The 23753-nt window shown below is 55.0% G+C and overlaps 1 protein-coding gene across 1 annotated transcript in view; it reads left to right on the top strand.

Moving 5' to 3' along the window:
• Positions 1-14314: 14314 nt before the first annotated feature.
• Positions 14315-23753, top strand: part of LOC128945473 (zinc finger protein 208-like) — a gene marked incomplete at its 5' end in the record, with an annotated part of 152039 nt that continues 142600 nt past the window's right edge. The window contains 1 exon segment of the mRNA XM_054289244.1: positions 14315-14922. Within this exon segment, the coding sequence (XP_054145219.1) occupies positions 14315-14922 (608 nt within the window).

The following is a 23753-nucleotide window of genomic DNA, read 5'->3' as shown; positions in this document are numbered from 1 at the left end:
GATGATCTTCCCCCTGATTTTTCTCACTGGGAAACTTGTCGAGAACATGAAGATGATTGTTTAACATCCTCATAGTCTAACGTATTTCTTTCCTAGTCCAAGCTACTTTCTCCGTGTCACCAAGCCTGAGCTTTCAGCAACACAAACCTCCTGTTTCTTGCCTGGCAGTTTCTGGGATGGGGCATCAGGAATGCATTTACTTGAGTGTCAGTGGCACTGCAGAGATGCACTTGATGTAAGAATCCTCTGAAATAACACAGGCAGACCACACTGACTCTGGAAAATGGCCTGTAAAGCTGGTGTCCAGATTTGGAGAAGCAAAATGTGCTCGTTCTGATGGAGGTTCCTACTAACAGAGTCAGCCAATGGAACTGGCTCTCAAGGCGAGATCATTTCGATGTTGCAGTGGCTGTGGCAGCCCCAGGGTTTGGGTTTTTTGGTTGGCATAGCAAAATGAGCTCTGAGCAGCGTCTGTGGCAGGGAGGAAAGTGCCCCTGGAGCTGGGGCTGAGGCCTGGGGTGGATGTGAGCCCGTGTGGGTGTGAAGGGAGCTGGCAGAGCGCTGAGTTTGCTTTCCCTGCAGGCTCGCGCTCTGATCCGGCAGAACGGGACCCCGCAGCTGCAGGAGCCCCGGCGCCTGTCGGCTCTGCTGCGGGACTGCCTCGAGTGCAGCCTGGAGCTGGACGAGGAGCGGCGCTGGGCTGCCCAGGAGCTGCTGCAGCTGAGGGCCAGGGGCTGCAGGGGAAGCAGCAGCGCCAGGGAGGGGTTTTCTTGTGGGGCCCCCTCCGACAGTCACCAGTCTGGCTGCGTTCCACACGCAGAGCAAGCAGAATCCTCGCCTGCTGTGGCTTGGCAGGCTCCTTTGGAGCTCATCTGGGCCTGGTGCCCCACAGCGAGCAGGGACATCTTCAAGCAGCTCAGGGGGCCCAGAGCCCTGCCTGACCTGAGCTTGGATGGTTCCAGGGAGGAGGCACCTCCCACATCTCTGGGCACCTTCTGTCAGTGTTTCCCCACTCTGCTGGTTAAAAAATTCTTCCTTAGATCTAATCTGAGCCTGCTTCCCTCTCCTGAGTTTCAAACCATTTCCCTTTGTCCTGTTGCAACAGAGCCTGTGAGGAACTTGACTCTGGAAACTAACAGTTCATTTCTTTCCTCTTTATCCTTTGGACAGCACCCATTTTTATCATCAGCCAAGCCTCTCTCCAGCCTGACCCCTCTGATCACTGCAGCGAAGCAACTGAGGGAGCAGCGGAGGAGATGAAGCCCTTGAGGACAGCTTTCAGTTCTAGTAGTTAAAACAACTAGTTAGTTATGATAGTTAGCACTACTAGTTGGTTAGGGTAGTTAGGATTGCATGTTTGTTATGGTTCTTATGACAGCCTGTTTGTTATGGCAGTTGTTTGAATAAAAACTCTCTTAATCCTCAACTGCCTTGCTGTGTGCCTTCCTTCTCCCGCTGTGCCTCAGCTGCCCGGAGCAATGTGAGGGGAGAGCGGGCGCAGCCTGGCCCAGAGCTGAGCCCCAGCAGAGCCCTGGCAGAGCCCAGAGCAGCCTCGGCACCTGCAGAGTCAGCCTGGAAGGAGGCGCTTGGAGCCTTCTGGGCTGCACCCGGCTCTTGGTTACAAACTGGGTGTGCTGGAAAATGCCACCGGCTCTGCACTAGGGCAGAAGGGGCCCGGGGAAGGCCCAAGTGCTCCATGCAAGGGAAAAACCTGCCCTGGGTCTGTTATAAATAACTGGGTAGTGTTGGTTTTTACTATTAGGTATTGACTTCTGCAAAATATCCTTAATCACAACCATTTTGATATAGTACAGTTTGTAATCACTTTTAACTGCTTTTGCTGTAGTATAATTTGTCAGCTTTTTGTGGCCAATGCCCTGGCCCCTGTGTATCTCGTATCCTCAGCACATCATTTATAGATGATATTTTAGTCTGTGGACAGTGTGAAAAACATAGATTATAGTTTTGGCTTTTGAAAAATATTAAAGTGAATGCCATGTGTTGTGCATTAGAATGTTAACATTTGCAGAAGTAGCTGTAGTTGTGAAATAATAACTAATTCTTATATTTTTGTAAATAGATGACAATAATAACTCAATAATAACAATAGAATAACAATAATAACAAAAAATATAATAACAATAATAATAATAACAATAATAACACAGATATTTGTGAAATAGCTAATGTTCATTTAAAGTACTTCTGGAAATAGCTAAAACTGTCTGCATGGTCAGATAACATTTAAGGAAGAGATGTGATGAGGAGCCCTGCCAGTGACCCTTCCACTGTCAATAACTGTCACCTGCTTAAACCACAGAACAGGGGCCCTTGTGAGGGAGTGACACACAACCCTCAAAACATGCACGTACTCTAAAACGGCGAGTTGGGGGTTAAACCAACCTAAAGAATTCCTGGAGCATGTAAACGAGTTCAAAGAAATGTTTGAATGTGTATAACCATTATGAATATGTATTTGAACAATACAATGGAGAAACTAGACAAGAAGAGTTGCTGTGGTTAACCGGTGTGCCTCTGGCCATCGCCAAGCACCCAGCGCTGTTACTGATTTATCCCTTATTTTTCCTTATTAAACTTTCAAAAATTCTAAAGAGTGAGGCTCCTTTCTCACAAAACCCAAGGTGCTCACCCCTTGTTCTTCCCCCAAAGCCAGGATTTGTCAATCCTAACCTTTGTCTGGATGGAGGAGAAGGAGGCTGCAAGGAAAAGGAAGATGCACTGGTGTGGAGGCCCATGGGAGTCTCAATCTCCCACCCGTGGAGGACTGGTCCCCAATAAGAAGAATACATTTCAAGGTTATGATGAGAAGCTTGCTTCTCCCATTGATCTCTGCAGGCACATGCTGATTTATGGAAAGTTATGTTGCCCCATTGGCCCGTTGGCCTAATTACCCCAGTTCACCCCCCATTACCCATCCCTGGTTAGTCCCTAGAATGTTCTCTCTCTCTGTCCCTCCATTGGCCCTAATTTACTGCATTCCTCTGCCCCTGTTTCCCTATTAGCAGACCCGACCCTTAACCCCTCCTTTGCACCATTTCCCCCCATATCCATTGGACCCTGACCCTCAGCTCCACCCTCACTACCCCATATAAAAACCCCCTGTGCCCTCAGCTTGCACCCTGTCTTTGTCCCTGGGCCCTATTCAGCTCTGTGCCCTGTTCCTGTACCAATAAACCCAGTTTGCTGCCGATCATACCCAGACCCATCCTGCCGACTTTGTCAGCTTTATAAAGCAGCCGTGAGCTTTGGGCTCCAGAGTGCCGGACGCTCCAAGGGCCTCGGCAGCGCCAGGACGCTCCAGACTGGGACAGCCAGGCAGGGCAGGAGGAATCACTGCCCCTTTGCCCTCTCTGCTGCTTCATCTCCCAGCCCAGCATCGCTGCAGGACAGCCTCACTGCCAACGCCATCCTGCCAGGGATGGACTGGGGAGATCTCCTTCCCCTTCCCTCTGGCATGGAGGCAAATCCCATCTTCTCCTTGTCTGCCCTCCTTCCTCTTCTCATTCTGTCCTTCATCCATCCACGTTCCTTTCCCATCTCCACCGGAGAGGACAAGGCCAAGAGATCCCACATGAGGAGGGGCTGCAAACCCAGCCTGGGGAGCTGGGAGGAGGTAAAAGCCTCCCTGTGCTGGGAAGGGTGTGGGGAATGTGAGAAGAGCTTCAGGCAGAGCTCAGCCTATTCCTGGCGCCTCCAAAACCAGCGGTGCCAGATACAGAGATCCACGGGGCAGCAGAGATCCCCCTGCAGATCCATGGGGCTGCAGAGATCCCCCTGCAGCCCCCGGAGCAGCCACGATGCCGCACGGCGATGCCTGAGAGGAGGCTGCGACCCCGCAGCCAGAGGGCCCCGCTGGAGCAGCCTGTCCTGGCAGGACTGACCCCGGGGCACAGTGACCCACGCTGCAGCACTTGGAGGGGGCTGTGCCCCGTGGGATGGACTCAGCTTGGAGAAGTTCCTGGAGAAGTCTCCGGTTGGGGAGAGCCCAGGGTGCAGCAGGGGAACGACTCCTGTCCCTGAGCAGAGGGAGAAGCCCCGGGGCATGAACTGAGCCCGGCCCCATTCCCTGTCTGCGGCACTGCCGGGGCAGGAGGTGCAGCTGGAAGGAGGGAGGCGTGGGGGAAAGCTGGATTTAAGGGTCTTCACTTACTTCTTATTATCCTGCTCTGAGTTTTTGGGGTTTTCTGTCAGAAAACTCTCCCCACCCCGACTTATACATAGGGGTTTGGGCCGGTTTTCCCTTTTTGGGGGAAATCAAAGCGATGCACTGATGCACCTAATTAGGATAGGAGAAGTGAGGCTCCAGGGCTTCCCGCTGAGCCGGAGCCACCGGAGCCGCAGTGCCGGGAAAGCCGTGGCGGGAGGTGCGGAGAAGTTTGTTTGTGTTTTCAGCTCAATCCCCCTCGGGCCCGGGCCCGTTCCAGGGCCGTTCCTCAGCTCCGGCTCTGCCCTCACGCAGCCCGGGACGCCCTGAGAGCGCAGGGCGGGGCTGTGCCGTGTGCAGAGCCCGCCCCTGGCTGGGATTGGGCGATGGTGCCGTCAGTCGTGGCTGTGGCGCGCTGATTGGTGGGAGCGGGGCGGAGCAGGGCCCCGGTGGCGGGCTGAGGGCGGCCGTGGCTGGGCAGCGGCGCCATTGTCGGAGCGTGTGTGCGGTGCCGTGAGCGGCGGCGGCGGCCGGAGCGCGGTGAGGCGGCGGCGGAGCTCGGAGGCGGCCGCAGCGCAGGTGGGAGCCGCGCTGGGTTGTGCGGGGGCTCGGGGCTGGCTGCGGGCCTCGGGGGCGGCAGGGGGCTCGGGCGGGTTCGTTGTGCCGTGTCCGGCCCGTGTTGCCGCTGGCGTGAGGGCGCTGCGGGAGCGGCTGCCCGCGGTCTCCTTGCGGCCGCTGCCTCGGCAGGAGCCGCTGGCGGAGCAGCGCTGGCTCGGCCCGGTTGCTGTGGCTGGGACAGAGGGGGCTGCCCTGTGCCCGGCGCTGTGCGGGGAAATTCCCGTGGCTGGAGGTTTCTGTGCCCAGAGGAGACAGAGGAGTCCTGTAAAAGTGACTTTATTGCTGAGCAGAGGGAGAGGCCGTGGGGCATTTGCCGTGCGCTCTCTGCCATTGTTGTAGTTCGCAGCCTCCTTTTTATCCTCATTTTCCCGGCCTCATCTCCCTCTCCCTTTGCCCACTGGCTGAGGTACTTGAAAGGTTCAGATCTCCCCATCTGCCAACTGCATGTCCTCGTAATGTGCACCCCCACTTTTGTATAACAGCCGATATTCACGGCTCTGTAAAGGGTTTGTTCTTCTGGAAGTTCAGGAATTTAGCGGGACTTTCTGTGAGCAGCAGTCCATGTTAATTAGGAACATTTATTGAAACTGATGGTTTCGCCCGTTGCTTCCTTATCTACAAGTCCCTGGCCCCTCGCTCAGCTGCTGAATGAGCTGCACTCTCAAGGTGTGGAGCACGGTAAAAAGATGAGAGTTGCTGTAGCACATCAGAGGAGAAACAGCATTCGTTTAACCCATGGTCTGCCAGGGAGCCACAAAACCGTGTCCCATTCCCATCTTTCCACGTTTGGGCTGGAACATGAGGTGCTTTCTTACTTCCTTTGTTATCTGTTTCACCACTTTTCCTGTCATCTCTTTGCCAACAGTAGTTTGAGTAATGTAATTTTCCACAAACTCCCCTTTTTTCTGCTAAAAGGCAATATGATCCCATCCCATTGTTAAGTGTTGTGTTCCTCATTTCAGTGGATTGGTCAGCAGGAAGGTCAGGAGCTGGAGCTGTCTGGTTGGTTATTGTTCTGAGCAGAGCTTGTAATCTAATGATGCCATTGAAATGAGAAATGGGTTCTGTGGCTCCTGAAATGAATTGGTTCGGGTTCCCAGAGGCTGGTCCCTGGTGTTGTAGAATTTGTTCTGCTGGCCGTTCATATTTTCCCCAATTTTGGGCGCTCTCTCCAGCCAGGGCTGCATCAATTGACTGCTTTTGTCTAATTAAATAATGAAATACTTGGATTTCCAACTGATTTCCCTGAATTTTAGATAGCAAAAAATCCCCAGTGCTCTAATATACCCTATATAACACAGACAGTGCCAGCACATGTTGGAGTGGGCAGAGGGATGATTCCCTTCCCATTTATTTATAGTGAAGTTTTCCCAACGTTCTCCATTTGCTGTTTCCCTTTGCAGCTTCACCCGTTTCTGTTGCAGGGTCAGATATCCTCCTCCTGGGCTCTGCCTTGAGCTGTGCAAATTCCATCAGTGCCAGCAGGCAGAGCTTGGGGTGAGGGGCAGAGGGAATCAGCCCAATTCCTGCCCCAGGCAAGAGACCCAGGTGCATTGTCCACACTTTGCCCAGCAGTGTTCATTTGCATTTCTGAAGCTCCTGTGGAGGCTGCCTGGAATGGAGCTTCTCTTCCAGGGCAGCCATCTGGTGAGTCACATGTGGTCCCCCAGAATCTGTTTTTTTTAAAAAAATTATTAACTCTTTATGAGTTCAAAGTATTATGGTTAAAGCTGTTCAGTTTTGCAAAATGCAACATAAAGGCAAACATGGAAAAATGCAGAACAAAACTTGATTTTCACACTTCTGTCCCAACCTACCTGACCATATAAAGTGGGAATATTATGAAAATTTTTTCTCATGTTGTAATTTTGTCACTGAAACTGCAGGGAAAACAAAAACTCTGCAAGAATCTCTTTAGTGTTAGAGAGTCAAGGTATTGCTTGGTTCTGGCCAGGATGTGCAACAGAAATAATTTTTTTCACAAATAGCCCAGCTGTGCAGAGAAAATCATTCCATGCCATGTGAGTTTTACTGGATTTTTCCTAAACTTTATGTCGTCAGAACCAGTCTAAATCCACTGCTTTAATGTTCATTGCTTCCAAGTTGTGTAAGTTTTTAGTATTTGGTTTCCTGTTGGACCCGGATTTCTTCCCCTCTAATGTGAATTCGGTCCACACTCCTGGATTTCCTTCTCAGCCTTTTCCAGCCCAGGTGTCTCCAGCTCTGCCGGGGGGGCAGTGTCTGGGGTAGCTGTTGGTTGCTGTTTGCTGCTGGGCAATGTTGATGTTTTGTTGCTGGTCGTTATCTCTGTGAGTATCTTTTGGGCTATTCCCAGTCTGTTGGGATGTTAAACTCATCTCCATTGAGTGGTGTAACATCCCTTAAATAAAACCTTTAAAATTCCTTTCCCAAAGGCAAACTTTTGAGTAGAGAAACCTTTCTGAGAAGAGAAATAAGATTTAAAAGAATCAAACTCGGTACATTTTGCAGCAGTGCAATGGCAGGCAGCCCAGAGTGTGGGTGTCAGTGAGCCCCAGAGTGGAATTGTGCCGTGGTGTTCCCCAGCAGCTGTGGCAGCGCAGGCCCAGGCAGCGCTGAAGCTGCAGCAGTGGCAGCAAGGCTTGGCCCCAGTGGCTGGAGATGGCAGAGGAGGGTGGCCAGGATTGCAGAGGATTCCAGGCGAGGATCTGTGGGCAGGCGCAGGGGCTTGGCCCGCTGTGGAGCCCTGGCTGCTGCTGCGTTGCCTTCAGGGCAGGCTCAGGGGCGGCCTCGCATCCTCCTGCTGCAGGCGGGAAGTGCAAATCTGCGGGGCTTCAGAGCCCTTGAAGCCAGGCTGAGGGGTCCCCCCGTGTTGAGCTGTGCTGGCGGCTGTTTCTGGCCTCAGGGACACTTGGCATGGGCCCCTTGGCCACCAGTGGTGCTGCTTTGCACTCCTTAGGCAGGAGCCGATGTCCTGGCTGGGTGTTGGCAGCAGCAAAGTGCCAGGGCAGGCTGTGTGCCAGCCCAGCTTGCTGTGGGAGAATATGCCTTGATATCTGCCCCAGTGGTTGCTGAAGCAGTGAGAATTGCTTTTGCCCCCGTGTTAGGTGCCATGGTGTCAGCAGAAGATATTGAAGCCTTCCTGCTCAGGGCATTTCAGTGCCAGGCTCTCACAAGCACCCACAGCTCCGTGGTTGAGCTGAGCATGGGGTGGTGACCTGCGCTGTGTCTGATTCCCCTTCCTTAATAACAGCCTGTCTTGTAGCTCTTTTCCCTTCTGCTGCCCTTGCAGAGCCATCCACAAACACATTTTCTCCCTCAGGCCAGGCAATGTCCCATCATCAATCTCTCCCAGCCTGGGTGTGGAGCTCTGTCCCTTGAGTGCAGTCCTGGGTTCCTTGCCAGCCCCTCTTCAGGCTGTTCAAACAGGAGGCTGGGTTAAACCCTTGCCCTGTCCTCAGTTCTAAGTCCTCCTGTGCCATTGAACAAGTTTCATACTGTAATAACCGAGCCCTGCTCATCCATTTAGAGGCTGTTTACGTTGTCAAAGCTTTACCTTGATGCCAGACTTGAACTATAGGAGATCCTCCTGTTGTCATCACTTTTCAGGCGAGGCCACTCTCTGGCCACTGGGTTAAACATTTTAGCACAAGAATTCCTTTGACTAGACCCTGTTTGAAATCCACCTTTAATTCAAATTCTTTTTCCTTTTTGGAAGGTCAGGAAAACTGCCTCAGTTAATCTTCATTTTAACACTTGAAAATTCTGTGTTTCCTCCTGCTGTCCATCTATCGAGTTTGTTGACTGGCTGGATAGGAGTGTTGTTGGGAGACATCCCTGGCTCCAAAAGCCCTGCCTTTAACAGGAACTCAATACCAGAATGTGAGCCCTTCCTTCCCTCTCTTGGAACAAGGTATTGCTTGTCCTAGTTGCTTTAAAGTAATTTGTAGCGGCTCCATATCTAATTTTCCCTCTTTCCCTGTCTCTGCCCGCACTTCTGTGTTCACTTCAGCATAGGCCTTTTCAATCTTGTCACACAAAGGTAGAACAGAACTGGCCTCTGCAACCCCTTTTACAGTATTAAAATCCAGCTCTCAAATTCCTTCCTAGGTAATTACAATCACAGGAGAAAGAAAAAGAAATTCATTTTATTCAAACCTATCCCCCGCAGCTTCTAATAGTAGTTGAACAAGTCATACCTGCTCATCTTTCCCACTCATTCCCTTAAAAATAAAATATTCCTTTACTTTTTTCCCCCTTAGGTCTAAGATTCAGAGTGGATTGAGAGGCCCCTGCGTCCATCAGGAAATGCCTGCTCTCAATGCAGACCCACCCTGAATGTTCTCAAGGGCTGCAGTGTGGAGGGTCCTTGGTGTGATGGGAGCTGTGACAGCCCTGCCAATCCATGTCCATCAAGGGGTGGACTTGCTGGTCCTGAGGGTGCTGCTGTCTGTGCTTGCAGTGTCCTTGTGCCCTGCAGCTGGAGCCCTGGTTCCTTGCCAGGGGCTGTTTGGGTGGGCTCTCCCCTGCCGAGGAGGGCAATGCCTCTGCCAGGTGCTTGTGGCCGAGCCGAGCCCTGGGTGCTGGGACCCCCTTGGGCCCTGGGTTTGATCCCTCAGGGGCTGTAGGAACTGTGCCCTGGCCTTTGCCTTCAGCTTGGCCTTTTGCTGCTCCCTTCTTGCACTCACCTGCTGTGCCTTTGTGCCCAAGTGCTGCAGGGCCTTTTTGTGCCCCTCCTGCAGCCCCCCTCACTGCCTGTGGGTGCTTGTCTTGTTTTACAAGAGAGGTGTCTGCTCGGTAAGGCAGAAAAAGCCTCTCTTGGAATGGAGAATGCAAACCCCCTCCCTTTTCGTTTTTAGAGTAGTGAAATCAAGGGGCTCTCAGGCAAAGATATGGGAGTAGGAATACCAGTTCTTTACTAGTGTGTATAATAAAGCAAACAAACACCAACACCTGCGGCACTGACAGCAAACAGAGCCCGGACCCAGTCCCGGCCTTTGGGCTGCGGCGCTTTCCCCTTGGGTGCAGTTCGGGGCACGGCCGGCAGGGGCGCTGGTGGCTCCCGCGGGGCGGGGCAGCGCATCCCTCCCATGGGAACCTCTCTGAACGGAAATAGAGCAGTGCCTTCTAACTCTTTCACTTTTTTACCTTCTCTAGCCTTTCTCCTGTGTTTTGGGAAAGAATTTGGAGAGGGCTGCCTTTTAACTGAGCTCCTAGTGTTTCGATAAGGTGCTTCCTCTAGAGAGTTTCCTTGAACGCCTGGAGCTGTGGTTACCGAGGGTACGTAACTCAGAGCAGGACGGGGTCAGGGGAGGATATCCCGCCAAGGCTTGGTGGGAGTGTGGGCAGGGTCTGCTGCCAGAATCGGCAGAGGGGGATCTTCCCGTGGAGCCCGAGGCGGAGCGTGGGTAGCCCCCACATGGCTGATGGCGGCTGATCCAGCAGAGCTGCCGGCAGAGCAAAGGCAGGTGGGAGAGCCTGGCAGCAGCAGTGGTGCCCAGCGCAGGTGGCACGGGCAGGGCAGCCGGGGATGGGATGGCTGGGACCCCCCCTGGGTGCGGTGGGCGCAGTGACCTTGGAGGAGGCGGCAGGACAGAGCAACCCCCATCTTCCCCAGCATGGCCGGCAGAGCGGCCGCGGGCCAGGCAGTGGGAGCAGGGCACACAAATTGAGCGACAGCGCCGGGGCAGGTGGAGCTGCCCTGGGCAGTGAGGCCGCACCTGGGATGGAAACCGGGGCAGGCGGAGCTGAGGCGGGCAGCGAGCCGGGACCCGGGACAGGCGCCTCGGCCGCGAATGGAGGGGGCAAGACCTGCAGAGGATCCCACTCTCTTTCTGATTTTCCTCTTTTTCCCTTCCCTTTCATTTCCCCTTTTATTTTTCTCGGAGGTTACTCATACTTTTAAGATTTTTATTCTTCTATAATCCTCTGTCTAACATATTTCATATTGTCTTCTAGGTAAATGGTTTTTTTTACAAATAAATCCAGAGCCTAAGAAATCTAAACTTCTGCTTGGATACATTGAAATGATCGATGAGCTAACTCACGACCTCCTAATGTTTTTTTTCTCTTGACCTTTTTATTTATCCTTTGGCAAATTAAGCATCTTTCAGTTACTTGCTTTGCAACTCCAAAAATCGCAGTGCGCCCATAGTTCCTTAAAAAATAATCGCACAAAACTTGAGTATCCCAGTGGGTTTTCTGATGCATGTTTTCTAATATTTTCTTAGAAGCACATTTATTAAGTAATTTTCTTCCATCAAGAAGTTTCCATTTTCCTGATTTATCTTTTTCACTTCCTGTCGTGTTTAAATCTTTTTTCTCGGCTTCCCTAAACTTTGGAATTTCCAGTTTTTCCTCGTTTGGAGTTAATGTTAACATAACTCGTTCATCTCCATTTTCTGCTGCATCCTTAGCTTTGTGCTCTGCCCCCAGTTTGCCCAGTTTGCCTCTCCGTTGGCCCGGGCCGGGTTCTCCCTGCCTGCAGCGGCTGGGAGCAGCCGAGAGCCCCGCGCTGCCCATCCCGACCTGTCCCAGCTCCATCCCCGCTCCTGCCGCGGCTGCGAGGGCTGCGGGAACGGGGCAGCGAGGGTGTGGCTGCTGCTGGGGGAGGAGGAGGAGGGAGGGAAGGGCAGGGATGAAGGGGGAGGAGGAGGTGGGGTTAGAGGGGAGGAGCAGGGGTAGGGATGGAAGAGGAGCGATGAAGGCGGAGAGAGAGCAGCGATGGAAGGAGGGGAAGGAGGGGGGGTTAGCAAGGAGGAGGAGGAGATGGGATGGAATGGGAGAGATGGAAGAGGAGAAGGAGGTGGGGGTAAGACAGAGGGGGAGGAGGAGGGGGGAAGGAAGAGGAGGATCGGGAGGAAGCTGAGGGACAAAGGCAGATCGAGGCTGAGCCGAGGTAGGGAACCACGCGGTCGATCCCTGCCTGAATTTGCAGCCCCCACCTGTGGGATCATTGTCCCCCCAATTGCGCCGGTGAGCAGAGAGGGGGAGCTCGGCCGGATATCCCGGGGTGTCCCTGGGTTGGGGTTTTTGGGGGATGTTTGGAGAATGAAGAAGTCCAAGGCTGAGCGGAAAAGGCCCCTTGGGGGGACATCGGGGGGTGGCGGTGGCAGCTGCCGGCGGAGGCAGCCTGGAGGAGCAGAGCCCTGTGTCCCCCAGGAGCCCAAAGTGGGGAGCCCAGAGAGGGGGGAGCGCCGCCATTGGCGGGAGCCTCAAGAGCCTGGAGAGGGGCAGGGGGGACTCCTTGGAGCCGCTGCAGCCCAGAGCAGAGAATGAGGGGAGAAGGGAGCCCGGGAGCCCAAACAGCCCCGGCATCCCAAAATGGGGAGAGCAAAGCGGGGGGAGCTTTTGGGATTGCTGGGACTGCCAGCAGCCTGGGTAGGGTCGGCACCGGGCACAAGGGGGACCCCCAATCCAAGTGTGACCCCCAGCAGCTGGGACAGGGAGGAACCTCCTGAACACCAGAGAAGAGGGGGAAGGGACGGGGAAATCCTGGGAGGCTTTTTCAGGGCTGAATCTTGGTGTTTGGGAGGTTTTTCTGGAGCCCAGATGGCCAGTGACTTGTTGTCACTGAGATAGAAGGAAATGTGTAAGAGTTGAAGGTCTGGGCAAGTGGAAGATGGAGAAGGAAATGTGAAAGTGTCGAAGGTCTGAGCAAGTGATAGATGGAGCTTTAAGTTACTATAGTGAAAAGGGGGGATCCTGCAGCTCTGTAATATAGGGCCTGGATTCAGTGGTCCAGTGTGGGGATATGATGAAGGCATGATGGGTATTGCTTGTAATTTTGGGGAAACAGATGGAAACTTTGTGTGAATAATGCATGATGTGTTGTAATATGTTGATGATATGGGGATAAGGGGTGGAATGTCCTGGGGTGACGTTATGATGCTTGTATCCCCATTCATCTGTTCTGTGCCTTTAAGACTGGCTCTGAAAAGTGGAAGTTTTGTTTGGGTTTCCCTTATCAGGACACAGAGACAAGGCAGTACTTAGGGCTGTTTTCACTTCTAGCTCGCAGCTCGCTGCTTTTGCTTGCTTGCTTTTCTGCTCTTGCTTCTGCTCTCGCTTTTGCTTCTGCTTATTAGCTAGTTTAGCTAAACAGTCCAAATTCCTTCCCGGACTGTTTCTCCTCTCCTGTTCCTGTGACCATCTCGAACCTGCTCCGGACTGGGACCCGGGAACACCGAAGGTTTGGCTGCAGCAGCTGGCCCAGCGCCGGAGGGACTGAGAACAGAGCAACCACCCCCGAAAGAGACTTTCTGATTTTGTCATCTTTCTCAGAGCGGTGTCAGCTGGTATTGTTCATTTTGTGTGCGGGGGGTGCTGTGCCAGTCAAATAAACAGGTTCTTTCCACCTCTCTCCGAGCAATTTTTTCCCGAACCGGTTGGGGGGAGGGGCCGTGTGGGTTTTGCTTTCTGGAGGGGCCCTCCTTTGCAGATTCTCTAACAAATTTGCCCTAAACCAGGACACTTGTAGAGATGGACTTGGGCAGAGGCACCTTCAAACTCAATGTGCTCATCCCTTCTTTTCCCCAAACCAGGATTTCCCATTGCCAACTCTTGGGAGGCTGCGAGGAAGAGGAAGATGCCCCAGGACAATGAGGCAGGTGAGGAGGAAGTCAGTGTGTCTGGAATGCTTAAAATCAGATGGTTTTGAGAAAGCTGCAAAAGACAAACCTCAGAGACAGTAGAACTGATTTGAGCTTTGTAGCAGGCAATAGATTGATCAGCAGAAAAATTATATAAGAAGTAGAAAGTAAGGAGGAATAGAGCAATGGTCTGTGTGCATTAACTTATCTAGAATAACTCCCTAACCTGCGGAAAAGTGTATCTAGCAAGATATTAGGAAGTTCCAAGCTTAATAGTGGAGCTCTGTGCATTGTTTTTTAAGGCTTACAAGCAGGTATTGTACTTGAAATAAGCAAGCATTTTTTTAACCCTCAATGAGCTTATAGTGCTTGGATAGAACTACTGTCAATATTCTTTTGTTTTGTGTGATTGGTCAAAAACCTTTTAAAGTAAGTTTTAACATGAAGTCCTTTGTCTGCTACCTGTGAAGTGAGCTACAGGCATCTTCCCATTGTCATAACCAAGTAATGAGACAGATGGTTGGAAAATCACACAGCTCAGGACGCATTCCCAGCAGTCTAGTCCTGTTTGTGATTTGTGCACAGCCCGGAACTGACGATGCGTGCCCCTTTCCCCTCTGTGCTGCTCCATCTCCCAGCCCAGCACAGCCCCCGGCTGCAGCTCAGCCCTGGGGGGATCTCCTTGCCCTTGCCTGTGGCACGGAGGCAAATCCCATCCTGTCCTTGTCCTTCCTCCCCCAGAGCAGGAGCTGAGCATGGAGAGCAGGAAGGACAAATGCCCGCGGCAGAACCTGGTGGCAGAGGCTGTTTTGAGCGGCTCCACGGCACAGGAAGCCAATGGGGAGGAAAAGCCCTGAGATGCCGCACGAGGAGGGGCTGCAAACGCAGCCGGCGGGGATCTGAGGGGGAAAGAGCCAGCCTGGGCCGGGAAGGCGGCCGGAGATCGAGGCAGAGCTCGGAGCTGGTGCTCCATGAGCAGCTCCATGACGGGGAGAAGTCCCACACGTGCGTGGAGTGTGGGAAGAGCTTCAGGTGGAACTGCCGCTTGATTGTGCACCAGAGGATCCACACTGGGGAACGGCCCTACGAGTGTGGGGAGTGTGGGAAGAGCTTCAGCGTGAGGTCCAGCCTGATGAAGCACCAGAGGATCCACACTCGGGAGAGGCCCTACGAGTGTTCCAAGTGTGGGAAGAGGTTTACGACCAGCTCCCATCTGCTCCAGCACTATCGTATTCACAGAGAGGAGAGGCCCTTCCAATGCCCCGACTGCGGGAAGGGATTCAAGCGCAACTGCACCCTCGTCACCCACCGGCGCATCCACACTGGGGAGAGGCCCTACGAGTGTGATAAATGCAGGAAGAGGTTTCAGAACAGCTCCAATCTCCTCCGGCACTATTGGATTCACAGAGAGGAGAGGCCCTTCCAGTGCCCCGACTGCAGGAAGGGATTCAAGCAGAACTGCACCCTCATCACCCACCGGCGCATCCACACAGGGGAGAGGCCCTTCGAGTGTCCCCAGTGTGGGAAGAGCTTCTCACAGAGCTCTCACTTGACCCAACACCAACGGAGGCACCACTAAGGGAAGCCCTGCGAGTGCCCCGAGTGTGGGCAGAGCTTCGTGCGCTGCTCCAGCTCCGTCCCCCACTGGAGGAGGCACTTTGGGCACAGCCCTGGTCACTCACATTCCCTGTGATCCATGTTGGGAACACACCTGGCTGCTTCTACTTTTTGTTTGGCCTTAATTTTCCTCTACTTCACCTTCATCCTTTAAAAACACCCAAAACTGGGTTAAATGAAGGAAATTGATTGAATATATCTGAGTTCCATAATTTCTCAGTTGTTTTAGAGGGAATTTAGGATTTGGGGACAGGTTCTGTGTGGAGTGCTGCTGTTGCTATGAGGCAGGAATTTAATGTCACCCTTCTTGTGTTGCTAAGAACTCCTCCCCTGACCCCAACCCCAACTCCACCCTTGGGATACCCAATAAAAACTCCACTTCCTGTGCCCTGTCTTTGGGTGGTAAGAAATGGATTCCCAAAGGATCAGCCCTATTCCTACTGGATTCCAAAGGATCACCATCATTTTTCACTGAATTCCTCGAGGATCAAGCTTTTCCCACTGGATTCTAAGAGGATCAGCTCTTTTCCACTGGATTCCCAGGGGATCAGCCCTTTTCCCACTGGATTCCAAGGGATCAACCTTTTTCACTGGATTCCAAGAGGATTCTGACTCTGTCACTGTTGTTTTTTTGTTTGTACTACTGCATTTGTATTTTTAGTTTTTCCTAAGAAAGAACTGTTATTTCTACTCCCATATCTTTTCCTGAGAGCCCTTTAATTTCAAATTATTTTTATTATTATTATTGATATTAGTAGTAGTAGTAGTAGTAGTAATCAAAGGATGGGCCATATAAAATAGTTCATGAAATATGTAAATGAGTTTATGGTTATGCATGAGGGTCTATGAATCTGCAACAGGCTGATGTAATCAAGCCAGAATAATTGAGGGATGTCCCCGAAAATAACTGGGGCGTCTTGGTGGCCATAACAACCTTTGCTCGATGGTCCTTGTCTCGCATGACATCAGCCTGTTGCATATTCAGAGACTCTTTGCATATCCATAAACTCATTTACATATTCTAGGAACAAAATTGGCTTCCTCCTGTTTGGGGTCCCACCCCCATCCCAGCTCAATTTGGGGTGTCCCATCCCTCTCCCAGCTCAGTTCTGGGATCCCATTCCCCTCCCAGCTTAATTTGGCGGTCCCATTCCCCTCCCACCTCAATTTGGGGGTCCCATCCCCTCCCAGCTCAATTTTGCGGTCCCAACCCTCTTTTCCCCACTCTCCCTCCCCTTTCCGATCGTTCCCCCAGTCCCCTCCCCCGTGTTTGGTTTTGGGGGCTCCGGGGCCCTCCTGCTCCGTTTTGGGGTCCCGACCCCGTTTTGGATTAATTTGGGGTCCCCAGCCCATCCCCAGGGTCACCTTCCCCCCCCCCCCACCAAATGCGCTCCTGGCATCTGATGAGTCATCAGCAAGACACGCTCTGATTGGCTGGAAATTACCCCGCTCGGTCTCTCAGTATTTACCGCAATGAGAGGCCTTGGTCTGTGCCTGGCAAGTGATGAGTCAGAGTCGAGCCGGGCGCTGATTGGCTGAAAATCGCTGGGCGGGGCTCGTGCTCTGAGTTTGAGCCCAGCAGTTGGAAAGTCGTCAGTGCCGCGCGTTCTGATTGGTCGGGATCTGTTTTGGGGTGGGGACGTGAGGAACTGGGGATTCTTGGGGTTTATTTGCGTTTATTTAGGGTTTGTTTGGGGTTTCTTTGGGGTTATTGATGGACTATTTGGGGTTTATCTTGGGTTTTACTGGGTTTATTTCTTGTTTATTTGGGGTTATTTGGAATTATTTGAGTTTATTTGGAAGTATTAGTGTTTGTTTGGGCTTATTTGGGTTTATGTGGGTTTATTTGGAAGTATTTGGGGTTCTTGGGGTTAATGTGTGTGTATATGGGGTTTTTTTCGGTGTGCTTGATATCATTAGGGGTTTTTTGGCTTTAACTTGGTGGAGGGGTTTTTTTCGTTTTTTGGGGTTATTTGGGGGATTTCTAGGTATTGTTTGGGGTTCTTTGTGGTTATTGGGGTTTTTTTCCAAGTGTTTTGGGGCTATTTGAGTTATTTGGGGTCACGTAGGGTCAAAAGCTCCAGGAATGTTTCTCCTGCAAAAATCGGGAATTTTTCCTTAAAAATCTGAGAGTTTCCCCCCAAAAGTCCGGGAATGTTCCCTTAAAAATCCCGGACTTTTCCCAACCAGTAGTTGCGCGCCCTGCTCCAAACCATCCAATCGCCGCAGGTCACCCCTCAGGAACACCAGCCTCCTTGTGCACCGATCCACCCAATCACTGCATGCCTCCCCTCAGACACGCCCACCTCTCACACCGAACAATCCAATCACCGCGTTTCTCCTCTCAGCTACTCTTGCCTCTCTCATCCTGAACCGACCAATCACCGGGCGTCTTCCCTCAGCAGCTCCCATCTTTTTTGCCTTCATCCAACCAATCACCGTGCGCCTCCCCTCGGCAAAGCCCGCCTCCCCCGCCCATCTCCTGTCAATCACCGCACCCTCTACAAAACCAACCAATCACTGGCCAATTCCCCATAGCAACTCCCGGCCTCCCCACGCGTACCAGCCAATCAGAACCGAGCGCGAAGCAGCACCCCCTGACCCTGGGGCCGGGCATGGAGCGGGCGCCCCCTCCCTCTGCCCCGCACCCCGGGACCCCCTCAGGGACCCCCGGGAGCCGCCCCGGGCTCGGGCGGGTCCTGCGGGAGGCGCTGGAGAGACCGGGGGAGGCGCTGGGAGAGGACGGGGGGCTCCGGGAGCTGCTGAGGAGGCGCAGGGACAGGTGAGGGGTCCTGGAGGGGTCGTGAGGGGAATTTGGGGAGGGGTCTTGAGGAGATTTGGAGAGGGTCTGGGGGGAACTTAAGGGGGTTTTAGCAGGGTCTGGGGGTGTTGGGGATGCTTTGGGGAGGAATTTGGGGAGGGGTCCTTGGGGGGTGTCACTATCCGTCCTCATGGACGGGTTTCATGATGGTTCGTGGATTTGATCTCAGGGTGCAAAAAGAAACGACACGGTACAAGGGGGTTTGCAATGATAATCGAAACAAATGCACCTTTATTGAATGACCACAGCAAAATGCAATAAAGAGATTAAGGGAGAGAAAAAGATAGAGGAAGAGAGAGACAAAAGAGAGAGAGAGAAAGAGGGGGATAGAGCTACCAAACGTAGAGACAAAGTCCTTTGGTCCAGTCCAGTTGAGGATCCGCTGTTACGTCGGGGAGATCTCAAAGTCTCTTGCTAACTCAGAGGTTTTTATTATGATAACTCTATTGGAAATTGCAAGGGAGGGAAACAGACACAATAAGGAATAGATGTAACAGGTAGTCCATGCTCTCAGCAGTAAGCGAGAGCCATTGTCTTCTTGGTCCAGCAGTCACAACCTGCAGGCAAACATCTGGCTTTGGTCAGCTTGCTTCCCCCACACACCTGCCCCGGGCTGGGGGTTTCAGTCCCAGTCCTTGGAAGGAGCAGAGGGGCCTTTTCACATGGGGGTTCCATGTCTCAGTCCTTGATGGAGAGGCTCCTTCCATCTCAGTCCGTCTGTCACGGTGGTTGTAAAACAGGTGAGGGTCTTCTGTGGGGGGACCACCTGTAACTCAGGAGAAGTCCAGCCAGGCCGAGAGGTGGGACAGCTCCCAAGGCTGTTGTTGCACAAAGAGCACAGTGTCCCCTTCTTAGCATACAGCAAACAACAGCTGTGAAAACAATGGCTTAGCACTGAGTTCTGGTCTTGGGGCCTTGTGGCATGTGACTTTCTCCTACAGAGAAGGCAGGGAGGGTCTTCTCTTCACTGGTCCGCAATGACGATTGTGAGGCAGATGAGGGAAAATTTGGACAAACTCTCACAATCCTCCACCCTTTGCTCCCCTCCCTTTTTCCAGATCCGTCCCCATCGCCCCCCGGGCCCAATTGGGAAGCTTTATTGGGAGCACTGGGAGCAGGCACTGGGCGGGGGCAGAGCGCCAGCGGGGCTGGGGGGGACACGGGACCCCCCCAAAGTCAGCGGAGCGGGGACGGAGCGGGGGGTCCCGGCCGGGCCCGAGCCCACGGGGAGGGGCTGCGGCCGCCGCCGGCTCAGGAGCTCTGTGGGCAGAGAAAAGGGGGTGACACCGGGCTGGGGGCCCCGGCGGGAGCGCACACGCTCCGCCACGGCGGGGATGCCACCCCCGGCAGCCGCCCTGACCTTGCGCAGGGAGAAGCCGAGCCCCAGCGCCAGGAAGACCAAGCCCAAGACGAACCCCCGATGCCCGTCAGCATCTTCCTGCGGGCGGCGTCTGGCGGCATCTCTGGGGGGTCCGCAGGGCTCAGCACCCCCAAAACCTCTCAGGGACACCCCGAGCCCCTCCCAGCGCCCTCCCTGTGGCCCCCAGCCCAGCCAGGAACCACTGAAACCTCCCTACGATCCCTTTTTGGCCTGGCCAGGAGCCACCAAAGCCCCTCCCGTCCCTCTCAGCATCCCACAGCCCCCTCCCAGTTGCCCCCAGCGCCCCAGGACCCCCAAAGCCTCTCGCAGTCCCTTGGCAGCCCCGGCAGGACTCAGCCAGAGCCCTCCCAGGCTGTGCCCAGCACAACCGAGCTCATGGCGAGCCCCTCTTTGCCATCACCGATCTCCTTCCAGCCCCTCTGGGCTCCCTGCGATCCCTCCCAGTCACACCCAGCGCCCCCAAACTCCCTCCCAGTGACACCCAGCACTCCCAAACTCCCTCCCAGTGCCCACCAGGACCCCCCAAACCCATCCCACCCTCCTCAGCATCCCCCAAACCCCTTCCCAGCCCTTGCCCAGCCCCCAGCTCCTCTCCCACTTCCAGCCCGGCTCTCTCCAGCTCCCTCCCAGTGCCTCCCAGCACAGCCCAGTGGCTCTGCCAGCGCCCCCAGGGGCTCCGCCGTACCCCAGTGCCGCCTCGGGGGCTGCTCCAGGCTGACGTGCTCCACCTGGCAGCTGTAGCTGAGCCTGCGTCGGGGCGGCGTTTCCAGCAGCAGCAGCAGCTGGTAGGTCCAGTCCCCGTTGGGGACCACGTCGCTGGCCACCACGTGCTCCGAGAGCTCCTGCTGGCCCTGGAACCACCTCACCTGGATGGCAGCAGGGTAGAAATCCATCACGGAGCAGAGCAGGCGGCCGGGGCCGGGCTGGGAGCTCGAGGGGGGAACCAGCGAGATGGACACGCTGGGGGACACTGGGAGAGAGAGCGGGGACACACTGGGATCAGCTGAGGGGCACTGGGACAGAGAGGGGAGGGCTGGGCTGGGCTGGAGAGGGACTGGGAACGCACTGAAATGGACTCGGAGTGACAGGGAATGGATTGGGGAATGTGGTGGGAGGGACTGGGAATGGGCTCGGATGGATTGGGAATGTGCTGGAAGGGAGTGGGAGAGACTGGGAGGGAGTTGGGTGACACAGAGAGATGGGAAGGAATGGGGGAACTGGGAGAGAGGGTGGAGGTCTATGAGTGAACTGTGAATGAACTGGGAAGAGACTGGGAATGGACTGGAAGAGACTGGGGAGGAACTGGGCATGGTCTTGGAGGGACTGGAATGGCACTGGGAGGGATCTTGGTGGCACTGGGAGGAACTGGGAATGAAGTGCGCGGCACTGGGAGGCCGAGTCCGGCGCGAGGCACCCCGTGCTGCGGGTCTGCCTGGCAACAGATGAGTCATGAACACGATGCGATCTCATTGGTTGCCAAGCGTCAACTTTACGGGTTGCTGAAATGGACGCGCGGGGGGGCACTGGGAGGGACTGGGAGGATCTGGAGACCCCGGGGGTCGGCACAAGGAGGGCTGAGGGCTCTGGGCCGATGCCCAGGGAGATTTTGAGGGGCTCCAGGGTCACTGGCAGGGCAGGCCCCGAGGGTACACGCTCTGCCTCGCGCTCACCTCGGCGCTCCGTGATGAACGGGGTAAAATTCTTGTACCAGCACCGCCAGAACCAGTCCACCGCAGTCCGTCTGTCCTCCATGAATACCGCGTTGCTGTTCCAGCGCTTGGCCAACTTCTCCCCATAGCGGGTGAACCCCACAAAGTGCCCCACGTCGCTGTCGAACATTATGAACTGATCCCGGTTGTAGATGGATCTCTGGACGTACCTCACCTTCTCCGTGCCGTTAATGAAGTAACACTCGGACTTCGTCATCCTTTGGGACACCCCTGTGTGTGCGGAACATAGATCGGGGGGTGCCTCTCCAACACCCTCCCCCAGCACCCCCAGAGCTCCGGGGCCACCCCGGATCCCCACTCCGCACCCCCTGTGTCCCTCGGCCGCCACGGGACCCTCCTGCCCGAGCTGCCGCTTCCTGTTTGCCGCCCTTCTCCCATTTACCCTTCCACATCCTCTCCCCTCCCACCTCCGGCCGCTCCCCAAATCACTTTGGGGTGCCACTTCTCCATTTTCCCACAAATTCCCCAATCCCCAGTCCCCATTGCGATCAGTTTTGAGGTCCCCCCCTCCGCTTTTGCCCTCTTCCCCACCCTCTCCCACCCCTCCCCTCCCGCTCTCCCTTTGGGGGGTCCCCTCCTCCTCCCCCTCCATTCCGAGCTTCCCCCTTCGCCCCTTTTCCCCCTTCTCCCCGCTGTCCCAGCGCCTCCCTTCCCCCGCTCACCCGAGAGCTCCGCGCCCGCAGCCGGGGGGGCTCCCAGCACCACCAGTGCCACCAGGAGGGCCCCAGCTGCCGCCCCTCGCCCCTCGCCCCATGGCCGGGGCCGGGCAGGGAGCAGCAGCCCCAAAGCAGCCGCGCTGCGCTGGGAGCGCCAGTCCGGAGCAGGGCGGGCTCGGCAGCGCCGCGCGCTCTCATTGGCTGCCGCCGCTTCTGGGCAGCGACCGGCCACGGGCTCTGCCCAGCAACCGATGAGGCAATCCAACGCCCCGAGCTCTCATTGGCTGTGCCGCCTCCTGCCTGCGCCGCCATTGGCTGAGGCCTTTCCGGGACGCTGCAGCCCCGGGCTGGGGGTTTTTTGGGGAGGGGGAACCTTGGGGCGCTGGGCAGGTGGGAGCTCAGGTGAGCCCAGCAATGCGTGCCCAGGTGCGCGGCATCTCAGGGCTGCCCGTGGCGAGCGGTGACGCTGGCCCGATGCCAGGCACCCCCAGAGCCGCTCTGTCCCTGCCCCCCGCAGCCACACAGGGACAGAAAATGGAACTGAGGGTTCCTGCGTGGGGACAAGGACCGGGAGAGATCCCTCAGCAAATCCCGCACGGGCACAACAGACATGGCCTGGACACACGGAGGGAATTTATTACCAACCAAATCACAGCAGCACAAGGAGAAGGGAAAGAAATCTCTCCAACACCTTCCCCCTGCCCAACACGGATCACCCAGAACAGGGGTCACCAGGGCTCTGCCCAACGGGGGTCACTGGGGATCATCCAGGGGAGATTCTCCCATGGGGGATGGAGCTGGAGCAGCGCACGAAGCTCTTCCCACACTCGGGACACTCGCAGGGCCTCTCCCTGGTGTGGAAGTGCTGGTGAGTGACAATCTCTCAATCCCACCTGAAGCTCTTCTGACATTCCAAGCACTCCTAGGGCCATTCCCCAGTGTGGATCTTGTGGTGCTTGCTGAGGTCGGAGGTCCCACTGAAGCTCTTCCCACATTCCCCACACTCCCAGGGCCTCTCCCCAGTGTGGGTGTTCAGGTGTTCCATCAGGGTGGAGCTGGAGCTGAAAGCCTTCCCACATTCCAAGCACTTGTGGGGCTTCTCCCTGCCATGAGGCTTCTCCACCAGCTCTGAGCACTGGCTGCATCTCCGGCCGCCTTCCTGGCTCAGGGGGGCTCTTTCCTCCTCACCCCTCCCTGGGCTGGGTTTGCAGACCCTCCTTGTGAGGGATCTCTGGGGCTTTTCCTCCTCCTCCATCTGGCCACAGCTTGGGAATGACAGACCCTGGTTTGGGGGAAACCAAGGTGGGAGCGCCATGGAGTAGAGGCTCCTCCTGGCCAGGTCCATCTCTGGAACTCAGCAGGAGTCTTGTGTCCATGAAAATCTCCACACATCAAGATTTAGCCCAAAAAAACTGTCCCAGGAGTTCCCTATTGCTGATCTCTCCACTTTTGGGGTTCCAGAAGTTTCCTTTTCTTGGGATCACAGGGGTCCAATGGTTCCAGGGGTTCTCCATTCTCCGGCGTCCTGCTTAGGGATGATCCAGGGGCTTTTGGGGGTCCATGGGGTCCTTTCTACCCTGATGCTCTACTTTGAGATCCCAGGGATCCCAGGGGTCCCTCTCCAGGCTCCCCCCCTTTCCAGGCTGCTGGGGTCCCCCTGCTCTGGGATCGCCCCTCTCTGCTCTCCCCACTCTGGGGGTCCCAGGGGTTCCCCTCCTCTGCTCTCCCGGGGGTCCCCAGGACCAATGGCCTCCCCTGCCCATACGGGGCAATGGCCACGTGGGCCCCCAAAGATCCCCCAAGGGGCTCAGCTGTGGGCTCCTGCAAGATCCAAACCTACACACACAGAGGAAAAAACCTCCCAGGGACACCAGATGATATTTGGGGCTCAAATCCACAATCTGCGAGCTCCAAACACACCCCAATAAAAAACCCTCTCGGCGACACCCCGAGAGATTTGGGACAAGCTCCCCCTCCCCGCTCACCTGCAGGACGAGCTGGGGGCAATGGTCCCGCGGCTGCGGCCACAGGGGGCACTGGAACCTCCTGTTCCTCCTGTTCCTGCTCCTGCTCCTCCTCTTCCTGCTCCTCCTTTTCCTCTCTCCCTCCTCCTCCTCCTCCTCCTTCCTAATCCCACCTCCTCCCCAGTTCCTGCCTTCTGTGTATTTAGACTGGAGAACCTTGCTTGTTTTTAG

This window comes from Melozone crissalis, unplaced genomic scaffold, assembly GCF_028551555.1.
Source record: "Melozone crissalis strain CALT ecotype California unplaced genomic scaffold, PUWL_Pcris_2 ptg000066l_1, whole genome shotgun sequence".
NCBI classification, from domain to species: Eukaryota; Metazoa; Chordata; class Aves; order Passeriformes; family Passerellidae; genus Melozone; species Melozone crissalis.
The sequence above is the reverse complement of the archived record's forward strand: the minus strand, read 5'-3'. Positions and strand labels throughout refer to the sequence as shown.